Below are 22,153 nucleotides of genomic sequence, written 5' to 3'. Positions count from 1 at the left end.
ATGTTGACCTGACTGAAGTATACTAATATAATGTATTTGATGTTTTATTACGAATAACCTACATTACGCCGTTTTATTAATATATTCAAATGCTTTTAATAAATATTTTGCCACTTTTCAATATATGAGTTTCTGTTTATTGCTGTATATCCACACAAACGAAAGGGAGGAATTGATATTTTGTCTTATTCTAATTTGAGTGCACGCAAACAAGCTGTTAGATTAACGTCCCTGATTAACGTCTCTCCATTTTCCACCCACCCCCCCAGGCCTGCCGTCTTGTCCTGCGCACAAGCGTGAGTCGAGATGGGGAGCAAAGCTTTGCACGCTCCGATCCCCCTGCACCCTCCCCTGCAGCTCACTAACTACTCCTTCCTGCAGGCCGTCAACACTTTCCCAGCTGAGCAGCTGCAGGGACTGTACGGCCTGAGCGCGGTGCACACCATGCACATGAACCACTGGACTCTTGGCTACCCGCACATCCAAGGACTGAGATCGACTATCACGGAAATGGCTGCCGCCCAGGGCTTGATGGACCCCAGGATTTCATTCCCGGCTTTGCCCTTCACCGCCGCGGCGCAGCTTTTCCATCCAAAACAAGCCTCCGTTACGCACGGCATGCCCTCGCTGCACAAGGACAGGCCGAGGTTCGACTTCGCTAATCTGGCCTTGGCAGCCACACAGGAGGACCCGCCGAAGGTTGCGGATTTGGCCAAATTGGCGTCGGGACTAGGGGGGACCATAACCGAGCTGAACAAGCTGTCCCCGGACAGGAAACCCACCCGGGGCCGGCTGCCGTCCAAGACCAAAAAGGAATTTATTTGCAAGTTCTGCGGCAGACATTTCACCAAGTCCTACAACCTTCTCATCCACGAAAGGACCCACACCGACGAGAGGCCGTACACGTGTGACATTTGCCACAAGGCCTTCAGAAGACAAGACCACCTCAGAGACCACAGGTGAGACTCGATCCTCCATAAAGATCGTTGTTAGGACTGAAACAAAGCGCCCGCAGTTAACCCAATAAATCCTTGCGGATGATATATTAATTTTTATAAAAATATGATATAACATCAGCTTTATACTGACGTGTTATTTCTGTTTTACAGGTACATCCACTCCAAGGAAAAACCATTCAAATGTCAAGAATGCGGGAAAGGATTCTGTCAGTCTCGAACCCTAGCAGTCCATAAAACCTTACACATGCAGGTAAGATCATACAAATATTATTAGCATAATTCAAATTGCATGCATTGCATGCACGGGGATGTTGGAGCCTGTCCGCAAATTTAAACCAAAAAAAAAAAATCCGCATGAAATGTACTTTTTAATGATTAATATTGGATATAATTGAAGGGAATAATCCTTTGCTTGCTTTAAATCTAAACAGGAGTCTCCCCACAAATGCCCCACATGCGGAAGAACCTTTAATCAAAGAAGTAACCTGAAAACTCACCTTCTCACCCATACAGACATCAAGCCCTACAGCTGTGGCCGCTGCGGAAAGGTGTTTCGGCGCAACTGTGACTTGCGACGGCACAGTTTGACGCACAGCCCACATCAGGACTACTAAAAACGTGGACAGAAAATACATGAATAAATAACAAAACAAGAACAACAAAAAAAAAACAAAAACATATGACAAATGGACATAACCCAAGAAGAGGAGTTCAATGGCATGGAAATGTGGATACTGCAGCACATTAGGACTTGATTTGGACTGCAAGTTTGGACAGCAACCATGCACAGCACCTGTAAATATAAAAAAAAAACGTGTAAATAAATAAAGTAGTCTTTTCTGGCATTCAAAGTTGTTATCAAAAAAAAGTGTGTTAAATTGCATTTTAGAAATAAATATTTCCATTGTATACATTTGTGGTTATATTTTTCTTGACATGAACTCATTTAATACGCTCATTGAGTTTATAGTTTTGACAAGTGAGCCGGTTTGAGGGTGTGGGGGGGTATAGACCAACAGACATACATTTACACCTTTTTACAGACAAAAAAAACAATTATTATTGTTACAAAATAATGGGCTGATTTATTAAAAAATAAGGAGATATGTCAATATTACACATAGAACACAGTTTTATCAAATGCTGATAAGTATTATTAGCTATATTATCAGCCATATCACATCTTTATCAGTCACCTGACCTGCCAGGTACATCCATCAGTGTATAGTGGCTCATTCAAAACATCAAATTTAAGGGGGGAATGCTTAAAAAGTACACATTTTATTATTTTAATTTTTTTTACATTGAATAGAGTGGAAAATGAAAGTGTGACAAATGGATAGAAAAGTGGATTTAATAGATTTTGTATATAAGATACATAACTCAACATCATGTTGAGGTTTGTTTCTGTATTCAGTCCATTTTTCAGATCATCTCAGCTTCTTTTTCCACTTGGCCTTCAGGCCTGTTTTCTCACTACTACTACTGGTTAAAAAAAAATAGAAAAATAGAAAAAAAAGTCAAATTTTCACTTGACAGAATTAAATAGAGCATTTAATGCTCTTAAAGAAGAAGAACTTCTGAAAAACAATCAATAAAAAAAACCCTTAGACGTTCAGATTTCACATATATTTTAATAGAATGTGTAAATGTACAATGTGTTATTTTGATATATGAATGAAATAACACAACAACAAAACCTCAATAATAATAATAATAATCAAAATCATCATCATCACAAGCAGGAGTTATAGAACTTTGCTTCAGTCTTCAAATAAATTAAGTAATTTGGGGCGTTGGTAAGACAACATTTCGTCATTTTCTTTCTGGCCGCATGTCCCAAACCAGATGCACAGTTAGTGAAATGACTCAACTTTCTAGCGTTTAGAAGACTAATCATCAAAACTGTGTTTTGCGGATGGACAGATATTTTGGTCATGGTGTTCAAAGTGCAGCCTGAGGACCATTCACAGCCAGCAGTTCATTTTTTTATTGGCTTTATTTGGCATATTTCTTAAATAAAACTAATTATTAGGGAAGTATATTATTAGATTTTTACAATAATTTGCTTTGACCAAGTAACATTGGATTGTTTTGAGCATATTTGATGCACAAAATGTATCAATGTGGTTCCTGCATGCTTTAAATTGACTGGACGTGACCCTTGGTGGAAAAAAGGTCATTTGTACGGTTTGGTGAGATTCAGCCTGTGCTCACACTGATCATTTGTGCATCGGCCCATTTATTTGTCCTTGTTCTATTATTGATATAATCATATAAACAACATGTCTTTATTACAGTCACAAATGTAGCCGAAGATGGGTTTTGGATTATTTTGAGTCTTTGTATTTAATTTCTATATCAGCCAGAACCATGCAAGGACTGGTGTCCATGCAACCATGCTGTGCCCTGGCACACATGCATATTCTAAATCCAGTATTCCGAATACTCAAAGTAGCCAAACGTGCCGGACTTTAGGTGTGAAGTGGGCCCGAGCTCAAACACAACTGGCCATAGTGTGAGTCACTTTCTTCAGAATTACTGTTTTGCAACACTTATGATGTCAAAGCAAGAGTCCCTTGTTTGCTCACACACCTCTACCTGAAAGTCAAAGTCAATGTTTCATTTGGAAATTTACTGGAAAGAGGGATTGATGTCAATTAGTGAATTGATTGATAATTTTAATATTTATATATATATGTAGCAATGTGACCGGTGGTGGTTATATGGCACACACTGACAAATTATCCATCACTTTGTTAGTCAGCATGGAACCAAAGTATAAAGTTCACAACTCCACTGATGTTATTTATGCTCTTCACTCCTTTTGAGAAGCCTGAAAAGCATTGTCTGCCTTGGGACAACTCTTTGCAATGATTCTTTAAACAAGAATTTGGCATTTAAGAAAAAAAAAAGGCCCAGGTGGAAGAAATAAATCACTTGTAGAGAAGAAATATGTCTGCAATATTTCAAATATGCAGCCAATATTGGAGGCTTGTATACGTTTGTAACACTTATAAGGAACATTTGTTAGTCTTGTGTTTTGGAAGAGAAGACATGAAGACTTCTTTTGAATTAGTTGTTAACGTTGTTGACTGCAGTTGAGTGGAAATGTGTTTTATATGGAGGGTTTTTGCGTTAAATCAATGAGTCAATCAATAGATAATTAACAATTTATTCAATTTTATAGCATATTAACATTGAGAATTTGGATTTATTGCGCCAAATGTTATTTATTTTTACTGCCCCATAAAAGTCCCAACACACATACCTACATATAACGCGATTGGTGCCAAATTTGGATTTCAGCCTTCTATAAATACGCACAAGAATTATCAACGCAAAACACTATTTTTTTTAAAAACAATATTCATATTTATTTTCCGGTTGGTATAATATGGTGTTAATTTAAACAAAGCAAATTGTTAGAACATTAAAGTCTCCATAAAACCTCCTCTTCGTGCAGGTTTGGGAGCCATATGCAAGCAAGAACAGTTAAAGTTGGCTCTTTCTCAACATGCTCTTTGGAGAATATGCATCGTTTTAAAAAAAGCAATTTATGGAGAAATACACGGACTAAACGTGTTGGATTGAATTAAAATAGGGGAAACACAAATGCATACAGTCGAGTTTAAATGTCCTTGAATTTGTTATAATTAGTAAAATAAATAAACATTACATTATATTGTACGTGTAGTCTGAAAAATATATAACGTGGTTAATAAAATAGATTATAGTCACCCCACTTGCTGTCAATCTTTTTTTTTTACAACGTAAGTAAAATATATAAGAATATAAAAAATACCTGCAGCATTATGTTATGTTAAAACAGAAATATGCTTTCATTATAGGTTTGACAAACAGTTTATTTTTATTCTCGAAATGTAACTTTCATTCATAAAATTACATTTCCCCACACACTGCCGACATAATTATTTTCTTCAAATAGTTGTATAAATTAATGATTACAACTTTATCCAGGTATATTTCCAGCGATCCGGCTGTAAATAACCGTAAGACGTGTATTACGACTTGAGTCAGTCCAATCCAACACCTGCCGCTCATAAAGTCAATATAAGCGATGTAGCAATGCAGCCGTCACATTTACCAGCGGACTTGAACGCCCCACCAGACATGCGGAAGTCGTGTTTGCTGATGACGTCTGTGCTCCAGCCGAAGAGAACTGTAGCTAGCGCCCGATAACGGAGCGAATTTATGAAGTTAAATGCAAATGAAATCCCCTTAGCAAACAATCTAGAGTTACGCGAGATCATGTTTTTGTTGTAATCACGTTGTCCGACCATATATCTTGGAGAAAACAAAGTTATGGTGACTTCTGTGGAGGAGTTAGCTTAGCTTCTCTGCCTCGCAGCTGCGGTGTTGGTCGCTGTGGAGGATGACAGCTCAGTCAAAGATAGGCTAACTAACTGAAGTAAGTTTGGTGTTTAATCTTAACATATTTAATTTACTATCTTGGCGTGCACAGGTCTTTTTTTTTGCTTTATGCGTAGCTATACTAGTTAGCTCATTCGCTACAATCGTATTCACAACAAGTGAAGGCTGGTAGCTGGCAGGCTAGCACTGCTACTTTTATGCAAAGACTATATAAACTATATAGATATTGTATGTATCTGTATAGATACTATTTTTATAGCGGTTGCATTTTCTTTTGCTGCTATGGCAAAATAGGGCATCTTGCTCTCGAACAGTACATGCACCACTGATGTAACTTAAATGTAATTTAGATAATACTAAATGCACTATTGTTTGCAAGCATTCCTTCATCGAATGCAGTAATTGCAGCGTTTTGTTAATCTGTAAGACTCTGCAATGTTTACTACCTGACATGTTTAAAAGCAGATACATTTAACAAGAAGCTCTGCTTTCTTCTACACAGCTGGCTTACAGAAGAGGGACAAGATGTTGGAGTCCTATGTCACGCCACTCCTGATGAGCTATGTGAACAAATATATCAAGAATTTGAAGCCATCTGATTTGCAGCTGTCTCTTTGGGGAGGAGATGTAGTGCTCAGCAAATTGGATCTGAAGCTGGATGTGCTAGAGCAGGTACGTTATGCAGTATGGGACATTTACCGTGGCCAATGGGGAGAACGGGCAGCGACGTTAAAATTATAAAGACATTGTGATATCGGTTTTGGATCACTATTGATATATTCCAACCATTATTTTTCAATGGAGGAATCATTATAAAACTTACATCTTCAATTAATTTTAAATGGAAAAAAATTGGTGCATAAATTTGAATTTATTTAACATTTTATTTAAATTTTTCTAAATTATATGACATATTGACATATTTATATATATTCCCACTGCTACTTTGTGAAAAAATTCACCTCAGCTATATGCTCTTGTACTCATCAACAAGCTTCTGGCGTAATTGGCGAGAATTGGTGGAGTTCATTTTCTGGATCTTCCCCCTTTGACTAGCTAGCTAATGCTATTTAGATCAATTCTCGTCTTCACTAATGATAAGCTACGGACCATGCACAAGGGTCCATATGCCAGAAGCCCCATCTTTTGTGTTGTTTAAGAGATGGACTATCAACTGGTTGCTTGTCTTGCGATGGTCATTGCATATCTCATCAAACGATTCATCTAAGGAATTATGGACGATTCTTATCTTTCCTGGAGGGTTGTACTGTATGTGTAATTTTAAAATATGTAAATAAGTAAAAACGTAACTGTTCAAATGCCCATGATGAGTTTCTGACTGTAACAGCATGTACAATTTATTTATGTAGTTTCTGAAAACCATTGTTTTTATTTGTCTTCACACAGGAATTGAAACTTCCGTTTACATTCATGAGTGGTCATATCCATGAGCTGCGTATTCATGTACCCTGGACAAAGCTGGGGTCAGAGCCGGTGGTCGTCACTATCAACACCATGGAGTGCATCCTGAAGCTGAGGGATGGAGACCAGGTTAGTTTGTGAAGGGGCAGTTTCTTGATGTAATTATCTATCATATTTAGTTTTTATTTTTATCATTTAATTGTATTTATTATGGCAGCACGGTTGGCCACACACTCAGGAGATCGGTAGGACCTTGGTTGGAATCTCCACTTGGAGATTCTGTGTGGAATTAGCATGTTCTCCCCGTGCTTGTTATATGCATGTTAGGTTAAACATGTTTCTGTCTTTCACCATGTTAATGAGATGGTTAGTTTCTTCCTTACTCCAGAAATGTGCAATTTTGTGTTCCGACATGTTTTCAAATTCAATAGTTCTGTCAAAAACCCAAGATTCTTTTTGAATGGAACACAAATCAATATTACTTTCGATGGGGATATCCTGATAGGCGTATACATGACCCAATAATCAGGTTAGAAAAGGAGTAACACAGAGGTAATATTTGTGTTTTTAAAAACCGGAATATGAGCATATTCTGTTTTTTCAAAAGGGTTATTGGTGTTTACATGGCCGTGCGTAACCGGGTTATTGCTAATATTCTGGTTATGATAGGCTTATTTGACTGCATGTAAACGTAGCCAGTCTATCTGTGGTGGTTAGTTTACAGGAGGGTAGTGGGTTTAGATGAGGGCAGCCATCGATGTGTTACCCTGTCATAAACCCTGTCATAAACAAAACTTCAGAAATGACATATACTGTAGGTATATGACAAGAAACACTTAATGTCTTTCACTTACTGCATGGGAATTAAAAGCAGAATTACAATGTGGTCCAGTTTTATTTGTGGACCGCCACAAATAAATTAATGTATGTCCTATCGAGTCATTATAGACATTTATCTGACTTTTATCCTAATAGAGAAGTTCATATTGTTTTATTTAGTGATAAGCATTTTCGCTTTTATAGTATGACATGTGGATTATATTTTTCTTTAATTTTTGCTGGAAAGCCTGATCCATGCAAGTTAGAAAAATACGACTTGTAGCCCACTGCTATGATTTTATGGGGAAGTTGCAGTTTCAAGGCCAGATGTCCCAGAAGAAACACATTTTAAGGGAAGTCAATTACAGCTAATTATATAGGCTGTGGCAAAAAGATTTGTAACACATGAGCAGGGGCTACCCAGAAGTACTGGTAAATATCGTATACTGCCGATGACTACTGCTTGAAGGATCAGGTTTCTATGGCGAATGAAATTGAAACTTTTGAAGGTTTTTCAGCCTATACCAAGTTTAAGGTCATATACCAACACGGCACTGATGTTTCAAAACAATTTAATTTGCAGATGCCTTTAAAAAGGCTACCCTTTGAAACAAGATTTTGGAGGAAATCGCAATTGACATTTGGACAAATTATTCACTTGTATGTACACCCATGAGACCTACTGTAATTTGGAGTATAGCCAGACTTGCAGCAGAAGTTCTTCCGGGACAGGGAGAGTGAAATGGGCAATTCTATAATTGAGGGTTTGCAGTTAAAATCCAAGCATGAGGTTGTAAAAACATGCATCCGTCTTGGAAAATGTGCATAAAAAGTGTGCAATGTGACCAAAATGTAAACCCCCGTGAGAGGAATGGACAAGTTGCAGACTGCACTAAACATGATATCTTCTATTGTGCTGTTGCGTCATCACGTCTTTTTTTTGCCTCTTGTGCAAAAAAAAGTGTGTGTGTGTTTATATATACACACACACACACACACGTCTCAAATACTTATATATACGTCTTTTATGTTTTTATAAATATGTGCACGAGACCTCCTTTTTTTGTGAGAGGCAATAGATGTATAAATAGGTAGCAATTGAGTTAAAGGGGACCTGGTATGCTTTTTCCACTTTTCTGACCTATAAATGTTGTTATACGTTGTATTCTCATGTTAATCGATGCCAAAGCTGCAGATATTGCGGTTTGCGCGAAAGGAAAAATATGGGACTGTTTTGTGAACATGGGCAAAGCTGGACTGTCCACGATTGCTGAAGTCCGATGACTTTCCAACGAGTAAGAAGCGCAAGCTCGAAGTAACAATTGTGTTTATTTTGTGTAAGCAATTGTTTGTGTAGCATTATAGAGTGTGCATACAGGGAACGGCGTGTAAATTACTAGCTCACCAATGTCTGAAGTTGCTAATGGCCTTTTTCCACCACCAGTCAGTGGTCTACCCGAGTTTTTTAAACACGGGTACTCCCACAAAAGACTACAGTGGCTCCTAAACACTATTCAAGTAGCTCTCCAAAGGGTTTATTCATTTATTTTATTAACTCCTATGCCAACAAAATTAGAATGTGGGTTTTGGCAGTAGTCCGGAAGTCATCTGTAATGCTTGGGAGTGTGACCAATCCCAGTGCCGTGGGCGTGCCCAGAGGCGGGCGTAGGTAGAATAGAATTCAGCTGGAATAGGTGCAGATTCTGGAAAATCTAGAAAGCTTTCTGATGGTAGGCGCCAGTTTCATGCATAATTATATCAATTCCACATAATCAACATAATTCTCATCTTTAGATTCCTGATGATCATACAAGGAGATGGGTCTCTTCACATAAAGACTATACACAAACAGCTCTTCTTCTTTTGGCGACTTGTAGGAAGCTAGCTGTGCTTTGTTGTTTACACAGGCAGTAAAAACCGCTTTCCTGCTGTCGACATTCACTAAGTTTCCTCTTGAAAAAGTCTGGTGGCTTACTGAAGTGCCAGTAATGAATGGTCTCCGAGTGTCTCTTCAATTTATCAGGTTTCATACCGTCTGCTGCCAATGTTTTGAGACACAACACACAGAGGTCTTTCTTCAACTTCTACCACATCCACTGTGGTAGTGTCCCAAGACGGGGGGGATATGTATTGTCAGATTTTCTTGTCTTGGATTTTGGAAGTGAGTCATTCTTCATTTTGGCTGACTTGTTATCTTTCAAAACGTTGCACAGGTTTCTCTTTTCCCCTGTCGATAATGTTTCCAAACATACTGTATACTTCTCACCAGGATGTGTGGATTCTGTTGGTGGAAAATGAGTTTGGGTTACGACACCAAAACTGAAGTTCCTTCTGTTAAACCTGAGTTTTGACCTGAAGAGAAAAAAATCAGGAGGGATCCCGTACAAAGTTCGAAAAACGCTACTTTAGAGCCCGTCCACACAGTATTTTATAGTTACAACCTGTCATCCACATGGCAATGGCGTTCTGGGTGCCCTGAAACGGTATTTAAAGAAAAATAAACGGCTTAGAGGGTGGGACAAGCTGATAACACTTAGCCAAGCAAACTGCTACTTTCTTAAAATAATGACATCGTTCCGTGGGCATGGTTATTTTTCTGTTACGAAAATGTATTAAGAACTTTTTAAAAGAGCAAAAATTGTACTTACATTCAGGGCTGAGAACGAGACATTTTTCTGCTTGCAGATCTCTGTTTATGTGGTGCAGAAAACACTAAAGGAAAAAGTGAAACGAGTAGAAGAAAACAGCCTGTAGGAGTTTGTAATCAGACAGCAAAAACCGGATAATCTCTGCCCTGATGCCATCCGGAAATCTAGCCTTTGATTCTCCTGCAAATGGCTTACAGAGATTGCTCAATAAATCCTTCTGACCATCAGTTAAACTGAGCTTTGTCATCTGGGAAGAAGAGTCAGAGTATGAGGACATGGTGTTTCAGGACGGTCACTTTTCTAATTGATTCTTAAGTAAAGAGGTAGATCTTTTTATGAATGTGTCTTGAATGTCAGTGCATAAATACAATTTTAATTGTATTGTCATGACAGACTTTGTGAATAATATAACCCAATTTGAAGAATCACTGCCTGTAACACATTCTTCACAGTCTGTTGGTGGCCTCAAATCCCTGCATTTGGCGACAGACTTTAGTCATTGTGAGGCTTTTAAGTTCTAATGACGCTCATGGTTCAGTAAGTCAGTGTTTCATATGGGAAAGTGTATAAGCCACACAAATGTTTCTGGCATGGATGTGCCAATTTTTTTTACTGTGCTTTATGGGTTTCTCCCTGATTTAAGTTCAAACCTCTCCAAAGTGACCCATTGCTCTGGACCGGTTGGCATTCCAGACTGATTTAAAGCATATGCAGAGTTCAATGCATGTCATTCCACCAGAAAACCTTCTGCTCAACAGGCATTGCATTTGAGTCAGCTAATTCTAGTGTAACACTGCTATGTCTTTGAGGTTTGATGAAGTTTTGGATCCCCAGTGGGATGATGTTACTGTTGCTCCTCAGACACAGGAAAGCAGCCAGGGGAAAAATTAAGCCTAGCGGCTTCCTGTAGCCATTGAGACAAGTGGTGATCAATACACTCTGGGCAGGATGCTGCCACCCCTCAGCTTAATCCTTGCTTTCAGGCCTTCCGGACTGCAACAATTCCGCTATGCAGCCTATTACTTGCTTTCCAGGCGTTGCATTAATACTTTTTTCAGAACAGAAGGACAGCATTTTTGCATATTTCTTCAAAATCTAAAAACACGGAACCTCAAATAGACATTGGCATTCATCTACATTGATGAAGAGTCCCATTTCTTTTTTTATGTATTATTGTTTATTGTACTATTAAGGATGCCTTGAAGTGGAAATTCAGTTTATACTCTCCTTTTTTACATATTTCCAGTTCAGATACAATGTATAGATTTGTGTTGCGCACCACACAGAGGACAAGCCGCCCCCCCATTAAAGAATAATTTTGAAATGTGGAGTGTTCAAAAACAGGTGCCTCACACCTCAACGTCCTCTTCCTAATCCAACAGCCATATACAGTAAAGTCTCGTTATATCGATATTCTCGGGAGTCGGAAAAAATACCGATATAACCGGACTATCCATATATCCGATCCTGCGCCGAACTGCATTAAAATGTAATTTTCTCCTTGAGTTCATGGATTGCGTATCTAGCATGCTTTTGTACTACAATAAATTTTGTACTACAGTAAATAAAAATAAACTTACGCTGTAGTGATTACCGGTTACCGGGACATAATTCACCCCGGAACTATCGATAGGGAAGGTGTTGCCACCCGGAGGGGTAGGCGCGAGGGACGGGTGTTTTCCGCTGTGTGTGCTGCACTCTGGTGGTGGAAGTGTGAAAAATAAAGTTGACTGGAAGCAGCCGTTCGCCGTGTTCTTTTTTGGTATTGAAATCCTTAAGCAAAGATTGATTTAAGCTGCTTTTGTATCGATATAAGCAGACCAAATTGGCTGGCGGGAGATGAAAAGGGCATCCTAGTAACCGGATTATCATAATAACCGTGTATTGTACTAACGGAGCTAATTATATCATAAAAGACTAGAAATTTGCCGGGAAATGAAAATAGTATCGTAATAAGTAGTAATTCGTTTTAACCGATATCAATATAACGAGACTTTACTGTAGTTGCATTTCTGATTTTCAATCCTTATTTCCAGGGCCGATATAATTTTGCTTTAAGTTTGGCATTGTTGCCAGGCAACCGCTTTGAACCTCTGCAGTTCGCCAGTAAGACTGACTAGCTAGCAGCTGCTCATCACTCATCACTGCCCAATTGTGCATGAACGGTTAAAGTTGTGTACAATTTGGTACCATCCCTAGTATTTACAGAATATTACATCACACATTTTGCATGACATATCGCCCACTGGACATTTGTTGTTAAGTTTTTATTTTTCTAAAGTTCTCGACCTTAATCGTTAATCCATGCTGGTTTGGAACTCTGTGTGGACAGGTTACTCATAACATTTTGTTCAAGTTTGGCAAGGGTCGCCAGTAAGCTGCAGCTATCCCAGCTGACTGTGGGCAAGAGGCGGGGTATTTACACATGTAGACAATTCATCTATATGTTATTTGTGGCATGCCGGAGGAAACCCCTATGCAAAACTGTTTTCGTTACATGTGGCAAATAGATTGTATTATACATTTCTAGACCGTGGAATTTCTCATCATCTGTTGTGGCTGATTTGAAAAATGTGTATGTACAGACTGATGTGTTTTTATGACTGTGTCTATGTTGGGGGTTTTATATAGAGTGTATAACACATTGCAGTAATTAGCATTATAGTTAGGCAATGCCAGTGCAAGCGGCTTGCCTCTCATGTTTGGCCTGGCTTTGTGGTTAGTTGATGGAGACGTCTGAAGGGCCACGGCCCTCGGCCATCTCTGTGTGGAATTTGCATGTTCTCCCCGTGCAGTCGTGGGTTTTCTTCGGGTACTCCGGTTTCCTCCCACATTCCATGCATGCTAGGTTAATTGGCGACTCCAAATGTATAAATGTGAGTATGAATTATTGTTTGTCTACATGTGCCCTGCGATTGGCTGGCGACCATTACAGGGTGTACCCTGCCTCTCACTCAAAGAGAGCTGGGATAGGCTCCAGCACCCACGTGAGGATAAGCGGTAGAAAATGAATGAATAAATTATCAGGAATGGCTTGTCTGCTGCCCTTGATGAGGAATGTCCTTGATTTGACTCAATTGAATTGTTTGCAAATGTAATTGGACGGTGTATGTTCCGTTTGAGAATATGATCAGTGCTTTAAAATAACATCACTATTAGCGCATTCACACGCACACTCGTACTAGGGCTGCAACTAACGATTATTTTAATCAGCGAATAATCATCAATTCAATTAATTGATGAATAAAATTTTAAAAGACACTTTTAATTGACGCCTTGTTCTTCAGAAATAGAAGATTTGAACTGAGAGTAAATAAGTGGGGGCCCGCTTGAATATTCTGTTCATAAATAAAAAGAAATCTTTGTAAAAATATTTTCAATAAAATTATAAATTTACAAACAAAAATATGCTATACACATCCAAAATATGGAGGCTATGTGTGTATTACTGTAAATGTGGAGAACAAGTAAACATGACCGCTATCACACAAATCAGAACTTTGCGTTGCAATGCAAAAATGTTAGCATGTCAACATGGTCTGGCTAAGACTGCCACCTTTTGTGAGATAATATACTCTGTCTGGCAATGTATGTTTATCTAACAGCCTTCTGGAACATTACGCGTTCAAATTGTCGAATACTTGGTGGACAAACGTATTGTGAGTGTTTAGTTTTGAAGACACAGGAGGTCTAATTGAAGGACCCGCTCAAGGGAGAATTCTGCAGACCCTGACGTGGAGGACAGGGCCCCCATACATGTCAGAGGAGAGATTTTGTCTTTGATAGGGACCTATTGGTTTCCCTCGTTTATTTTATCACACCATAGGCGTTAGCCCTCCGCTGCTTGGCCCCTAATCTCCAGACCTGTCACTTTGATGTCAGCATGAGTCTGCTAGTGACCCATGGTGGAAAAACATGAAGGCGGTAAGAGAGTGTATGCTCAGCAGTGGCATTTTACATGCTTCTATTAACCCGCAGAATCTGTCAAATCTGCTGTTTGAAAAAACTTTGGGGTTTAAATGTTTGCCGTAGAATTCGAATAGTGCTGACACCCATCCTTTAGTAGTATTGCAGCTTCCTTTGATTTGAGTTTGTATGTTTATACTAGGAAATCTTTAACTGCATCGCCAAATGTTTCCAATAGCAATGTCTGGCAGCCGGGTTCATCTAATAAGATGGGGGCCACCACTTCAGACGGTTTTAAGGCTTTTTTTTTTTTTTTTAAATCTCAGCCTTATGCCCACACAACTTTGCATTTTCGTGCATACATTTTGATAAAAAAATGGTATGAAAAGGTGACCATAATGATCCCCCATATAGTAGACACACAGGGATGCTGCTCTTTCTTTTGGTTTGCTGACTTGGTTGAACTTTTGACCATGATAGTCCTTACATGTTCTTTGTACTGTAATACATGCTGCAATATTCTTGAGATTCATTATTTTTTGCCTCAGTGACTTGTAAATGTGCATCTTTGTCCCATTTTGCAGCTTTACATGTGCTTGTGTTTGTTTTTTCAGGATGACCATGAGAGCGGTTCCACCTCAACAAGTCGCAGTGTTTCAGATAGTTCCAAGGCTATAGGCAAGCCCCGCCGCCTCCAGCAAGCTGCCCCCAGCGACCCCGACCTGCCCCCAGGTGAGTGATGGCACAGGGGCCAGCCAGTGAAGCTATGCTACCTCCCTTCTTGCAGAATGACCACCAAGGAAAGCGGTGGGGGAGGACAGGGATACAAACTGAAGCACTGATTAGAACCTGTTTACGCAATCTGGAGTTTGAGTTGACCTCCAAGAGTTTTGAGAAGATAATTTAACTTTAAATGGGATAAGTTGGCTTATAGTTGTCACAAAGTCATGTGTAGGTCATCAAACTGTGACACCGTGCCATGCTCACATCGTGAGCCTCTTCCAATCCATCAGTTTTCGATGCCGCTTGTCCTCACTTGGGTCGTGGGGGTATGCTGGGGCTTATCCCACAGCTCAACACATCAGGCAGGGCACATATAGACAAACAATCATTCACGGTCACATTCATAACTATGGAGGATTTGCAGTCGCCAATTAACCAAACATGCATGTTTTTGGAATGTGGGAGGAAACGGTAATGCCCGAAGAAAACCTACGCATTGGGAGGACATGAAAACGCTACACAGAGATGCCCCGGCGATTTGAACCCAGGTCTTCCCGATGTCCTAACTGTGTGTATCTGCCAATCCATCTATCTCGTAGGGATGAGTCAGATAGTATGAAATTAGTACATTTAGTTTTCGTACATTTGTATTCAGGAGCGGGCGGGCGCACAATAGGTAGGATTGCAAGGTTTATAGTGTGTCTTATAGTGTGTTATAATATAAATACCTGAGATTTATAGACAAGTGCAGCCTAGATATGTCCAACATTTTTTTTTTCTCTTTAAATGTGATGGACGTGGTTTACAGTATATTCATGTTCGCTTTAATTTACGGTCACAAATAAAAACACGGGAAGCGTTATGAAAACGTTTGCCATGTTTTCTATGGTTAAAATGACCTATGTCTTCGGCTGCGGGATCAAGATCGGCCATGTCAATCGTTCAGAAGGTCATAGCGGTGCAATAGTTCACGGAGGAACTTTGTGTGAGGCAAGAAAAAGATAAATGTAACATGAGCAAAAACATCCCAGCAGAGGACAAATTTGATCCAAAAAGGGAAATAACAGTGCTGGTTGATGTCCAGGCTGCTGATGCAACAGCAACATTCGAACTGACCTCAGAACCACAGGCACACTCATGCACGCAAGAGCAGCCAGAACACACACAAACTTTGGCAAGCACATGCAAGCAAGGCCAGGCACCTATGTGACAAACACACATTGCGTTTGTAAACTCGGTTTACGTCACCCTCGCCTCCTAACTCTAAATGGTCAGTCATCAAACTCATGATATTTTTTGCCATGTCTAGTCAGGCAGAGTAAGCTTGCTAATTCATATAATTATTTTCCATCAAGAACACCATTTAGTGCTGCATCGTTATTAGTTCTGTTACTATTTAGGATATTCATGAAAATATCATAAACATTCCTTAATGGGAAACTTCAGCTGTTGATATGTTTACACTGGCTGTGTAAACGGCACAAAGGCAAAATAAATAATGGCGTTGATCCGATGGAGGATTCTGTACAATATTTTTATTATGTTCTCACTTTGTTTTGTAATGTTATGCACTTTAGGCTTTTCCCCAATATTTATAGATATGACGATGGGTATTAGGGATTTGTGGCTCCCCGAAGTCTGCAACAATATATTAGATATTTTTTTTTCTTGTAAAATGCTGCAAAAGTATGGTCTGAACGGTTTGGTGTGCAAGAACTAAACAAACCCATGCAGAGCCATGGATTTCTAATTTATAAAACACCTTGCAGATTGTGAGTCAGGTTATGTTGACCATGTTGTGTAGATAGTGTATTGTTCATCATGCTTCCCTATTCATATGCTTGTTCGTGCAGGTTATGTTCAGAGCCTGATCAGACGTGTGGTGAATAATGTGAATGTTTTGGTCAACAACTTGATACTGAAGTACGTCGAGGATGACATTGTGTTGTCAATCAACATTACTTCAGCAGAATGCTACACTGTTGACGATCTGTGGGAAAGGGCCTTCATGGACATCACGGGTAAGTAAAGGCTTCTTATATTAGTTGTGATTTTAAGCTAGTAAAAACCAATTGTAGATGTAACTACAATTGCATCTACAATGCTGAACAGGATAAAAAGACCCATAGATTTCCAAGAATGATAAAGTCTATGAGAACACAACGACCATGCCCAAATTCCCATGTCAAATTTCGCCTTGCATTAGCAGTTTTCCCACCCTTTTTTGATTTTGTATTTTGCTCTGCTCTTTCTGCAGCTCCAGAATTGGTTCTTCGAAAAGTCATCAACTTTGCCGATTGTACCGTGTGCTTAGACAAGCGGAATGCAAGTGGCAAGATTGAGTTCTACCAGGATCCACTACTGTACAAATGCTCCTTCCGAACACGCCTTCATTTTACCTATGACAACATCAATTCTAAGATCCCATCCGTCATCAAGGTGAGTAGCTGTGAATTCAAATAAGATAACACAAATACTGCCACAATACCAATGCTGATGTTTTCTATGATCATGTATGCTCCAAAAGTATGTATCAATCATCGAAAGGGTCTTTTTAGGCGTCATCCACACACCATTATAATATTGTTCCTTTTTTGGTGAAGGGTAAGAAACTTTTCTGTTGTTTTTTTTTTGTTGTCCCCTCAGATCCAAACCATGGTGGATAGCCTGAAGTTATCCATTACAGATCAGCAACTTCCCATGTTCATCCGGATTTTAGAACTAATAGTTGCACTTTACTACGGAGAAATAGGAGGGCACAGAGAAACGGACCGAGAAGAGGGCAGCTGTCATGTCAGGGAAGCTGGAACAAATCCACCAGGTGAGTGAGCTGGCTGTTGTACAACGTGTCAATATTTCAACAATATTGAAACAGTGTTTCGTACTCAAAAAGAGGCTCTGCGTTTTATACTCTCTTTAATTGCTGTCGGCAACTATACCAACTTTACAACAGTTTCGGTTCATGTTCTGCTGGTTTTTGAAAAAAGCGAAATAAAGAACTGAATAAATGAATAAATCAGAAAAATGTTATGTCACAATTACAAAAAAATAAAATAAAATAAAACAAATAAAAAATACTGACACACCAGTGACAAGACACAGTGGCAGGAGCCCACCCATGCAGCCCACCATCACAGCTTCTAAAACGTTAATATTATTAGGGCTCTACAAATATGTAATAACATCCCAATTGGGGATTTTATACTTGTATTACCTAATATAGGAGACATGGGTTTGAACCTGTTTGAGAAAGGAGGCAGCCAAAAATGGACCACTTTGGCATGGAATACTAAGCCGTGGTCAACCATGAGACGGCAATCATTTATATATTCATTCATTTTTATACAGCAATGAAGTGAGGTTGTGATATTTGACGACTATTTGTATAAATCTAATATAAAACAATAATGTTATGTTCCTTATACTGTACTTATAGTACTCCTAGTACTTTAATTTGGCTGGTGCCGCGAACTGATTTGCACATCAGATATTACGAAACTCAGGAAAAAAAATGTTCTGGTGAACATTAAGAAGGAAGATGAAATGCACACACATACACAAATGCATGAACTTGAATGAAATGGACACGTCGTGAAGCCATGCCAGAGTTGCACTCATTGAACTCCCAAAAGCGTGCACAGTGTTTGGGAAACAAATGTGCTCATCCCAATTGCATATTTAGAAGGATTTCAATGGAGCACTGTTGAAAATAAACAAACAAATATTAGCATGGTATGGAGAAAATAAACATAAAAGTTAAATCACTGACTTTTTTTTTTTTACATTTTGTCCTTCAGAAATGACAATAAATGACAATAAACGATGGTGTAGCCTTCCTCTGTTATTTCAACAAACATATTACAGCATTTTTAACTCAGTACAGACTATTTTGCATAGAAGGATTAAGTGAAGGAACATGGGTAAATCAAACACAGGACTCATCTCCTTCGGATTTCTGATTTGAAGCTGAGGAAATCACACTCCTCACATCCTGGAGCCAAGTAAAATACACAGTCATGGCTTCACTCACAGACGTGTCCACGCTGCATAATACGCAACCGTACCTGGGTCGTTTGTACGCTTTAATCCTCGCACACTCAGTTGTGGTATAATTATCTTATAGTGGCCTTAACAGTAACTTTAAGAACGATCTGACTTACAGAGATTTAAACTCACTAAGGTAGTCACACAAACAAACATCCAGATGCACATAATCCATAAACATATCAGGTAACTGAAGGCACAGACATAGCGAAATCAAACCTCTTCCCCTCATCGCTCCTTTAAGACTTTTCCTCCTCAAAATTCAGTTTTTGAAATCCAGGCCGTAATGGATTTGGACACTTTTTGTAGCACCACTCCTAGAACAAGTGGTGGGCAAAAGGAAGGCAGGGAGCATGGCACCAACATACTGTAGCTCCTTTGTTCACCCCCAACGACCTACTCCCTGCCTGTTGGCCAGGAACCTTTACTGCAAAGTTGGCGCAACTTGCACTTTGGTTTCCAATGCCAGATGTAAGAGTCGGTGTCATGCTACTGCTATGTGGAGCCTCTGAGAATGAATTAGTATCCTATCGCAAAAATATACAAGAAGGGGACCAGCTCTCGGAACCTGAGTGCCTCCAGATCTTGTTATGCTGGAAGTAATCGACAGAGAAGCTGTAAGGGGGCATGGTGGGTGTGTGTTTGATGGGGTGATGTACAAGGAAATACAGTATGTATTTTTCCAGGACGTTTGAGCATATCAACACTTAAAGTGACTGACCTAACATGTAGCAACTTTCTCAGAACCTGCAGAGATCTTTTCTATATCTGTTTTGGAACTTGTTATTTGAAGATGAAATGGAAATTCCATGGTTGGAATGAGGTATGGTGATGATGATATGAATGTTGAATAACGTTTGGTCTTTTCTTGATTTATGATATAATCCTGGATATTGGAAAAGACGGCTTGACAGCAGCAATATCATGGTTTCATTGAGTGACTCTGACATTAACTGTAATTGCATCCTGTAAAATGATTTGCACTGGAAGTCATTATCTGTGTTCCGTTTACAAAATAGCTGCACAATTTCTGCTCCACAGATAATATTGACGAAGTACAGGAACTTTGGAAATCCAATAACAATTGTTACCTTACATGTCCGCCGCCGGCATGCTTGATAATTAGTGTGGGAAGCACCTGAAACGCCAAATTAGTACATGTTAATAAAACGCAAAGTTAATTATTATGTCTCAATAACTACAATTCATGTGGTGTCCAATCATCATGATTGTTATTACTGACAGTTCTGTGAGTGTAAGGTTTTGTTTGTCAGTGTTTTTCATGAACATTGTACAGGAATCTTTTTTTTTTTTTTTTTTTTACAGTGCTCTTAAAAAAATAGGCACATTTTGAGTGCACCTCAACTTAAAATTTTGACTCCCTTTTCGGGTTTTTAGTTGGCCTGTTCGGAGAGCATACCATACAGTATAGATACTGTGTGTATTGTGTGTTGCAGATCTTGGACACTTTTAATCGCTGCAGCAAAGCTGTGAATTGTGTACCTTTTTGTATGGGTTTTGCGTATTATTTTTCAATTTCTATTTAGGTGGGAGCCTGTCTCCCCTAAACAGATTGTGTATAGACAAGTAGACCGGACCAAGCAACGATTAGATTCGACAATATCAGAGGTTGGAAACGGAGATCATACACTATACAGTATTATACAGTATATTGCGGTCTGTAGCAGCTTGTGTGTGTGTGTGAGTGTGTGTGTGTATGCATGCGTCATCTCACTGTATGTATGTAAATGGCTGGAGTTTGTCCAATGACCTATACATATTGTACTGTATGTTTTTGGGCTTTCTATGATGTGTTTGCCGCAAGACTTTGCTTTGAAGGGGAGCATGCCCTTACTTGCCTCAGAGGCCCATTGATGGGACCAGACTATCGCACACATTGGTTTGAAGCAACAGGCCATCTTGCTTTTTTAAAATGTCATATGGCTGCCATATGTCAGTCTAGTAATGTGATTTTTTTTTTAATACATAATATTCTCCATAGCGTATGAATGAGGATACAATGGTTTAATAACAGGGACTTGTATTATAGTTATGCTCTTTACTGCTGAAATTGATTTCAAGGGATATTGGCATAAAAAAATTTGATATTCATATTTAGTATTTTTGGTAGTACTGTTTCCTGTAGTATATTGATATTTTTTCAGCGAATAATGATGTTGGCAGGGAAGTGATGATGTCATGAGTTAAGACAATTTTATTTATTTTATGTGTCATGTCTAAAAATCTTCAATGCAGACATATAAAGTTGTTCTAAATTCACCATTGATTAGTGTTGATTATGCTTAAAGGTACAATGGTTCACACATTATTTCCCTTTCTGATATTATTTGACCTTTTGAATAAGTGCTAGAGAAGGCATGACTGACAAGTTATGATGCAGAATGAATTAGAATTAAGGATTTACTTATTTGTCCAGTCCAGCTCTCCCTTCATAAACATGGACGGACATCTACTGGCCTTTGAGGGCATTGCTGCTTCTCATTTGTCACGCTAGGTCACTTTCAATGTCAATTACTTGCATACCCACTTGTTGTTTAAACTGTGCAGCTATGTGCTACATGACAGGTGATAAATGCTGCTTTGGACATTAATACTCAGTTGATTTTAGTCATTTTAGATTGAGTCATTATGTTTTGAATGTATTCATGTGGAACAGCGTTCAGCCAAAGTAACATACATTTGTCCAGCCCACATCTCCCTGGGAATTTTTCACTCACTTCTGTGGATTATTACTTCAAAGTCTACTTAAGCCGCTGTGTTTTGATCATTTGATTGGTAAGTGCTCTTTTATTTTGATTGTTTCATAATTGAAACGCAGGCTGCGTCAGTCTGTGACGTGAAGCGAAACGGCTTAACTTGTTGAAGTGACACCTCAAAGGCTACCACAGAGCGAAAAAAAGAGAGAAGACCAAATTGGACAGGAACACTGGAGGAGAGAAGGAGATAACACATGACATGAGAGTTACAACTGCCAATTCACTGAGTGAAAGATTTAATTAAATTCATAATTTTCACCGCCTTAGCCTCTGGGATTCCTAAGCAGTGACCTCACGGACAGTATTGTTTTTCTGCAGAGGACATGAGGCTGCAAGGAATGGGATTACACATTCTTGGGTATTGACATCAGCTTCCTCTTTCTCCATCTTTATGGAAATAGACAAAATGTGAAGAGTTGTTATCAGAGAATGGCTCGTTATGGTGGTGTTTTGTTTAAAT

General features: G+C 39.1%; 2 protein-coding genes across 10 annotated transcripts in view; both read left to right on the top strand.

Moving 5' to 3' along the window:
- Positions 1 to 1,635, top strand: part of osr2 (odd-skipped related transciption factor 2) — a 74,872-nt gene extending 73,237 nt beyond the window's left edge. For 2 of the 3 annotated variants that reach the window (XM_078790469.1, XM_078790470.1), the window contains exons 2-4: positions 270 to 959; positions 1,110 to 1,209; positions 1,391 to 1,635. In XM_078790469.1, coding sequence (XP_078646595.1) covers positions 307 to 959; positions 1,110 to 1,209; positions 1,391 to 1,573 — 936 coding nt within the window. In that variant the 5' untranslated portion in view covers positions 270 to 306 and the 3' untranslated portion in view covers positions 1,574 to 1,635. The remainder of the gene's footprint in view (positions 1 to 269; positions 960 to 1,109; positions 1,210 to 1,390) is intronic. The other variant, XM_078790471.1, reaches the window with a different exon arrangement.
- A 3,443-nt stretch (positions 1,636 to 5,078) lies between these two features.
- vps13b (vacuolar protein sorting 13 homolog B) overlaps positions 5,079 to 22,153 on the top strand; it is a 266,755-nt gene continuing 249,680 nt past the window's right edge. For 5 of the 7 annotated variants that reach the window (XR_009119933.2, XR_009119934.2, XM_058053559.2 and 2 more), the window contains exons 1-7: positions 5,081 to 5,391; positions 5,857 to 6,026; positions 6,762 to 6,905; positions 14,764 to 14,881; positions 16,726 to 16,893; positions 17,130 to 17,311; positions 17,519 to 17,693. Coding sequence is in view for 4 of the 7 variants with exons in the window: in XM_058053559.2 (XP_057909542.2) it covers positions 5,880 to 6,026; positions 6,762 to 6,905; positions 14,764 to 14,881; positions 16,726 to 16,893; positions 17,130 to 17,311; positions 17,519 to 17,693 (934 nt within the window). In the remaining 3 variants the exon portion in view is untranslated. Of the gene's footprint in view, positions 5,392 to 5,856; positions 6,027 to 6,761; positions 6,906 to 14,763; positions 14,882 to 16,725; positions 16,894 to 17,129; positions 17,312 to 17,518; positions 17,694 to 22,153 lie in introns of all 7 variants that reach the window. The other 2 variants (XR_013627420.1, XM_058053562.2) reach the window with 1 other exon arrangement.

Source organism: Doryrhamphus excisus, linkage group LG5, assembly GCF_037039965.1.
Source record: "Doryrhamphus excisus strain RoL-2023G ecotype Guam linkage group LG5, RoL_Dexc_Guam_v1.1, whole genome shotgun sequence".
NCBI lineage: Eukaryota > Metazoa > Chordata > Actinopteri > Syngnathiformes > Syngnathidae > Doryrhamphus > Doryrhamphus excisus.
This window is presented reverse-complemented; position numbering and strand designations above follow the sequence as displayed.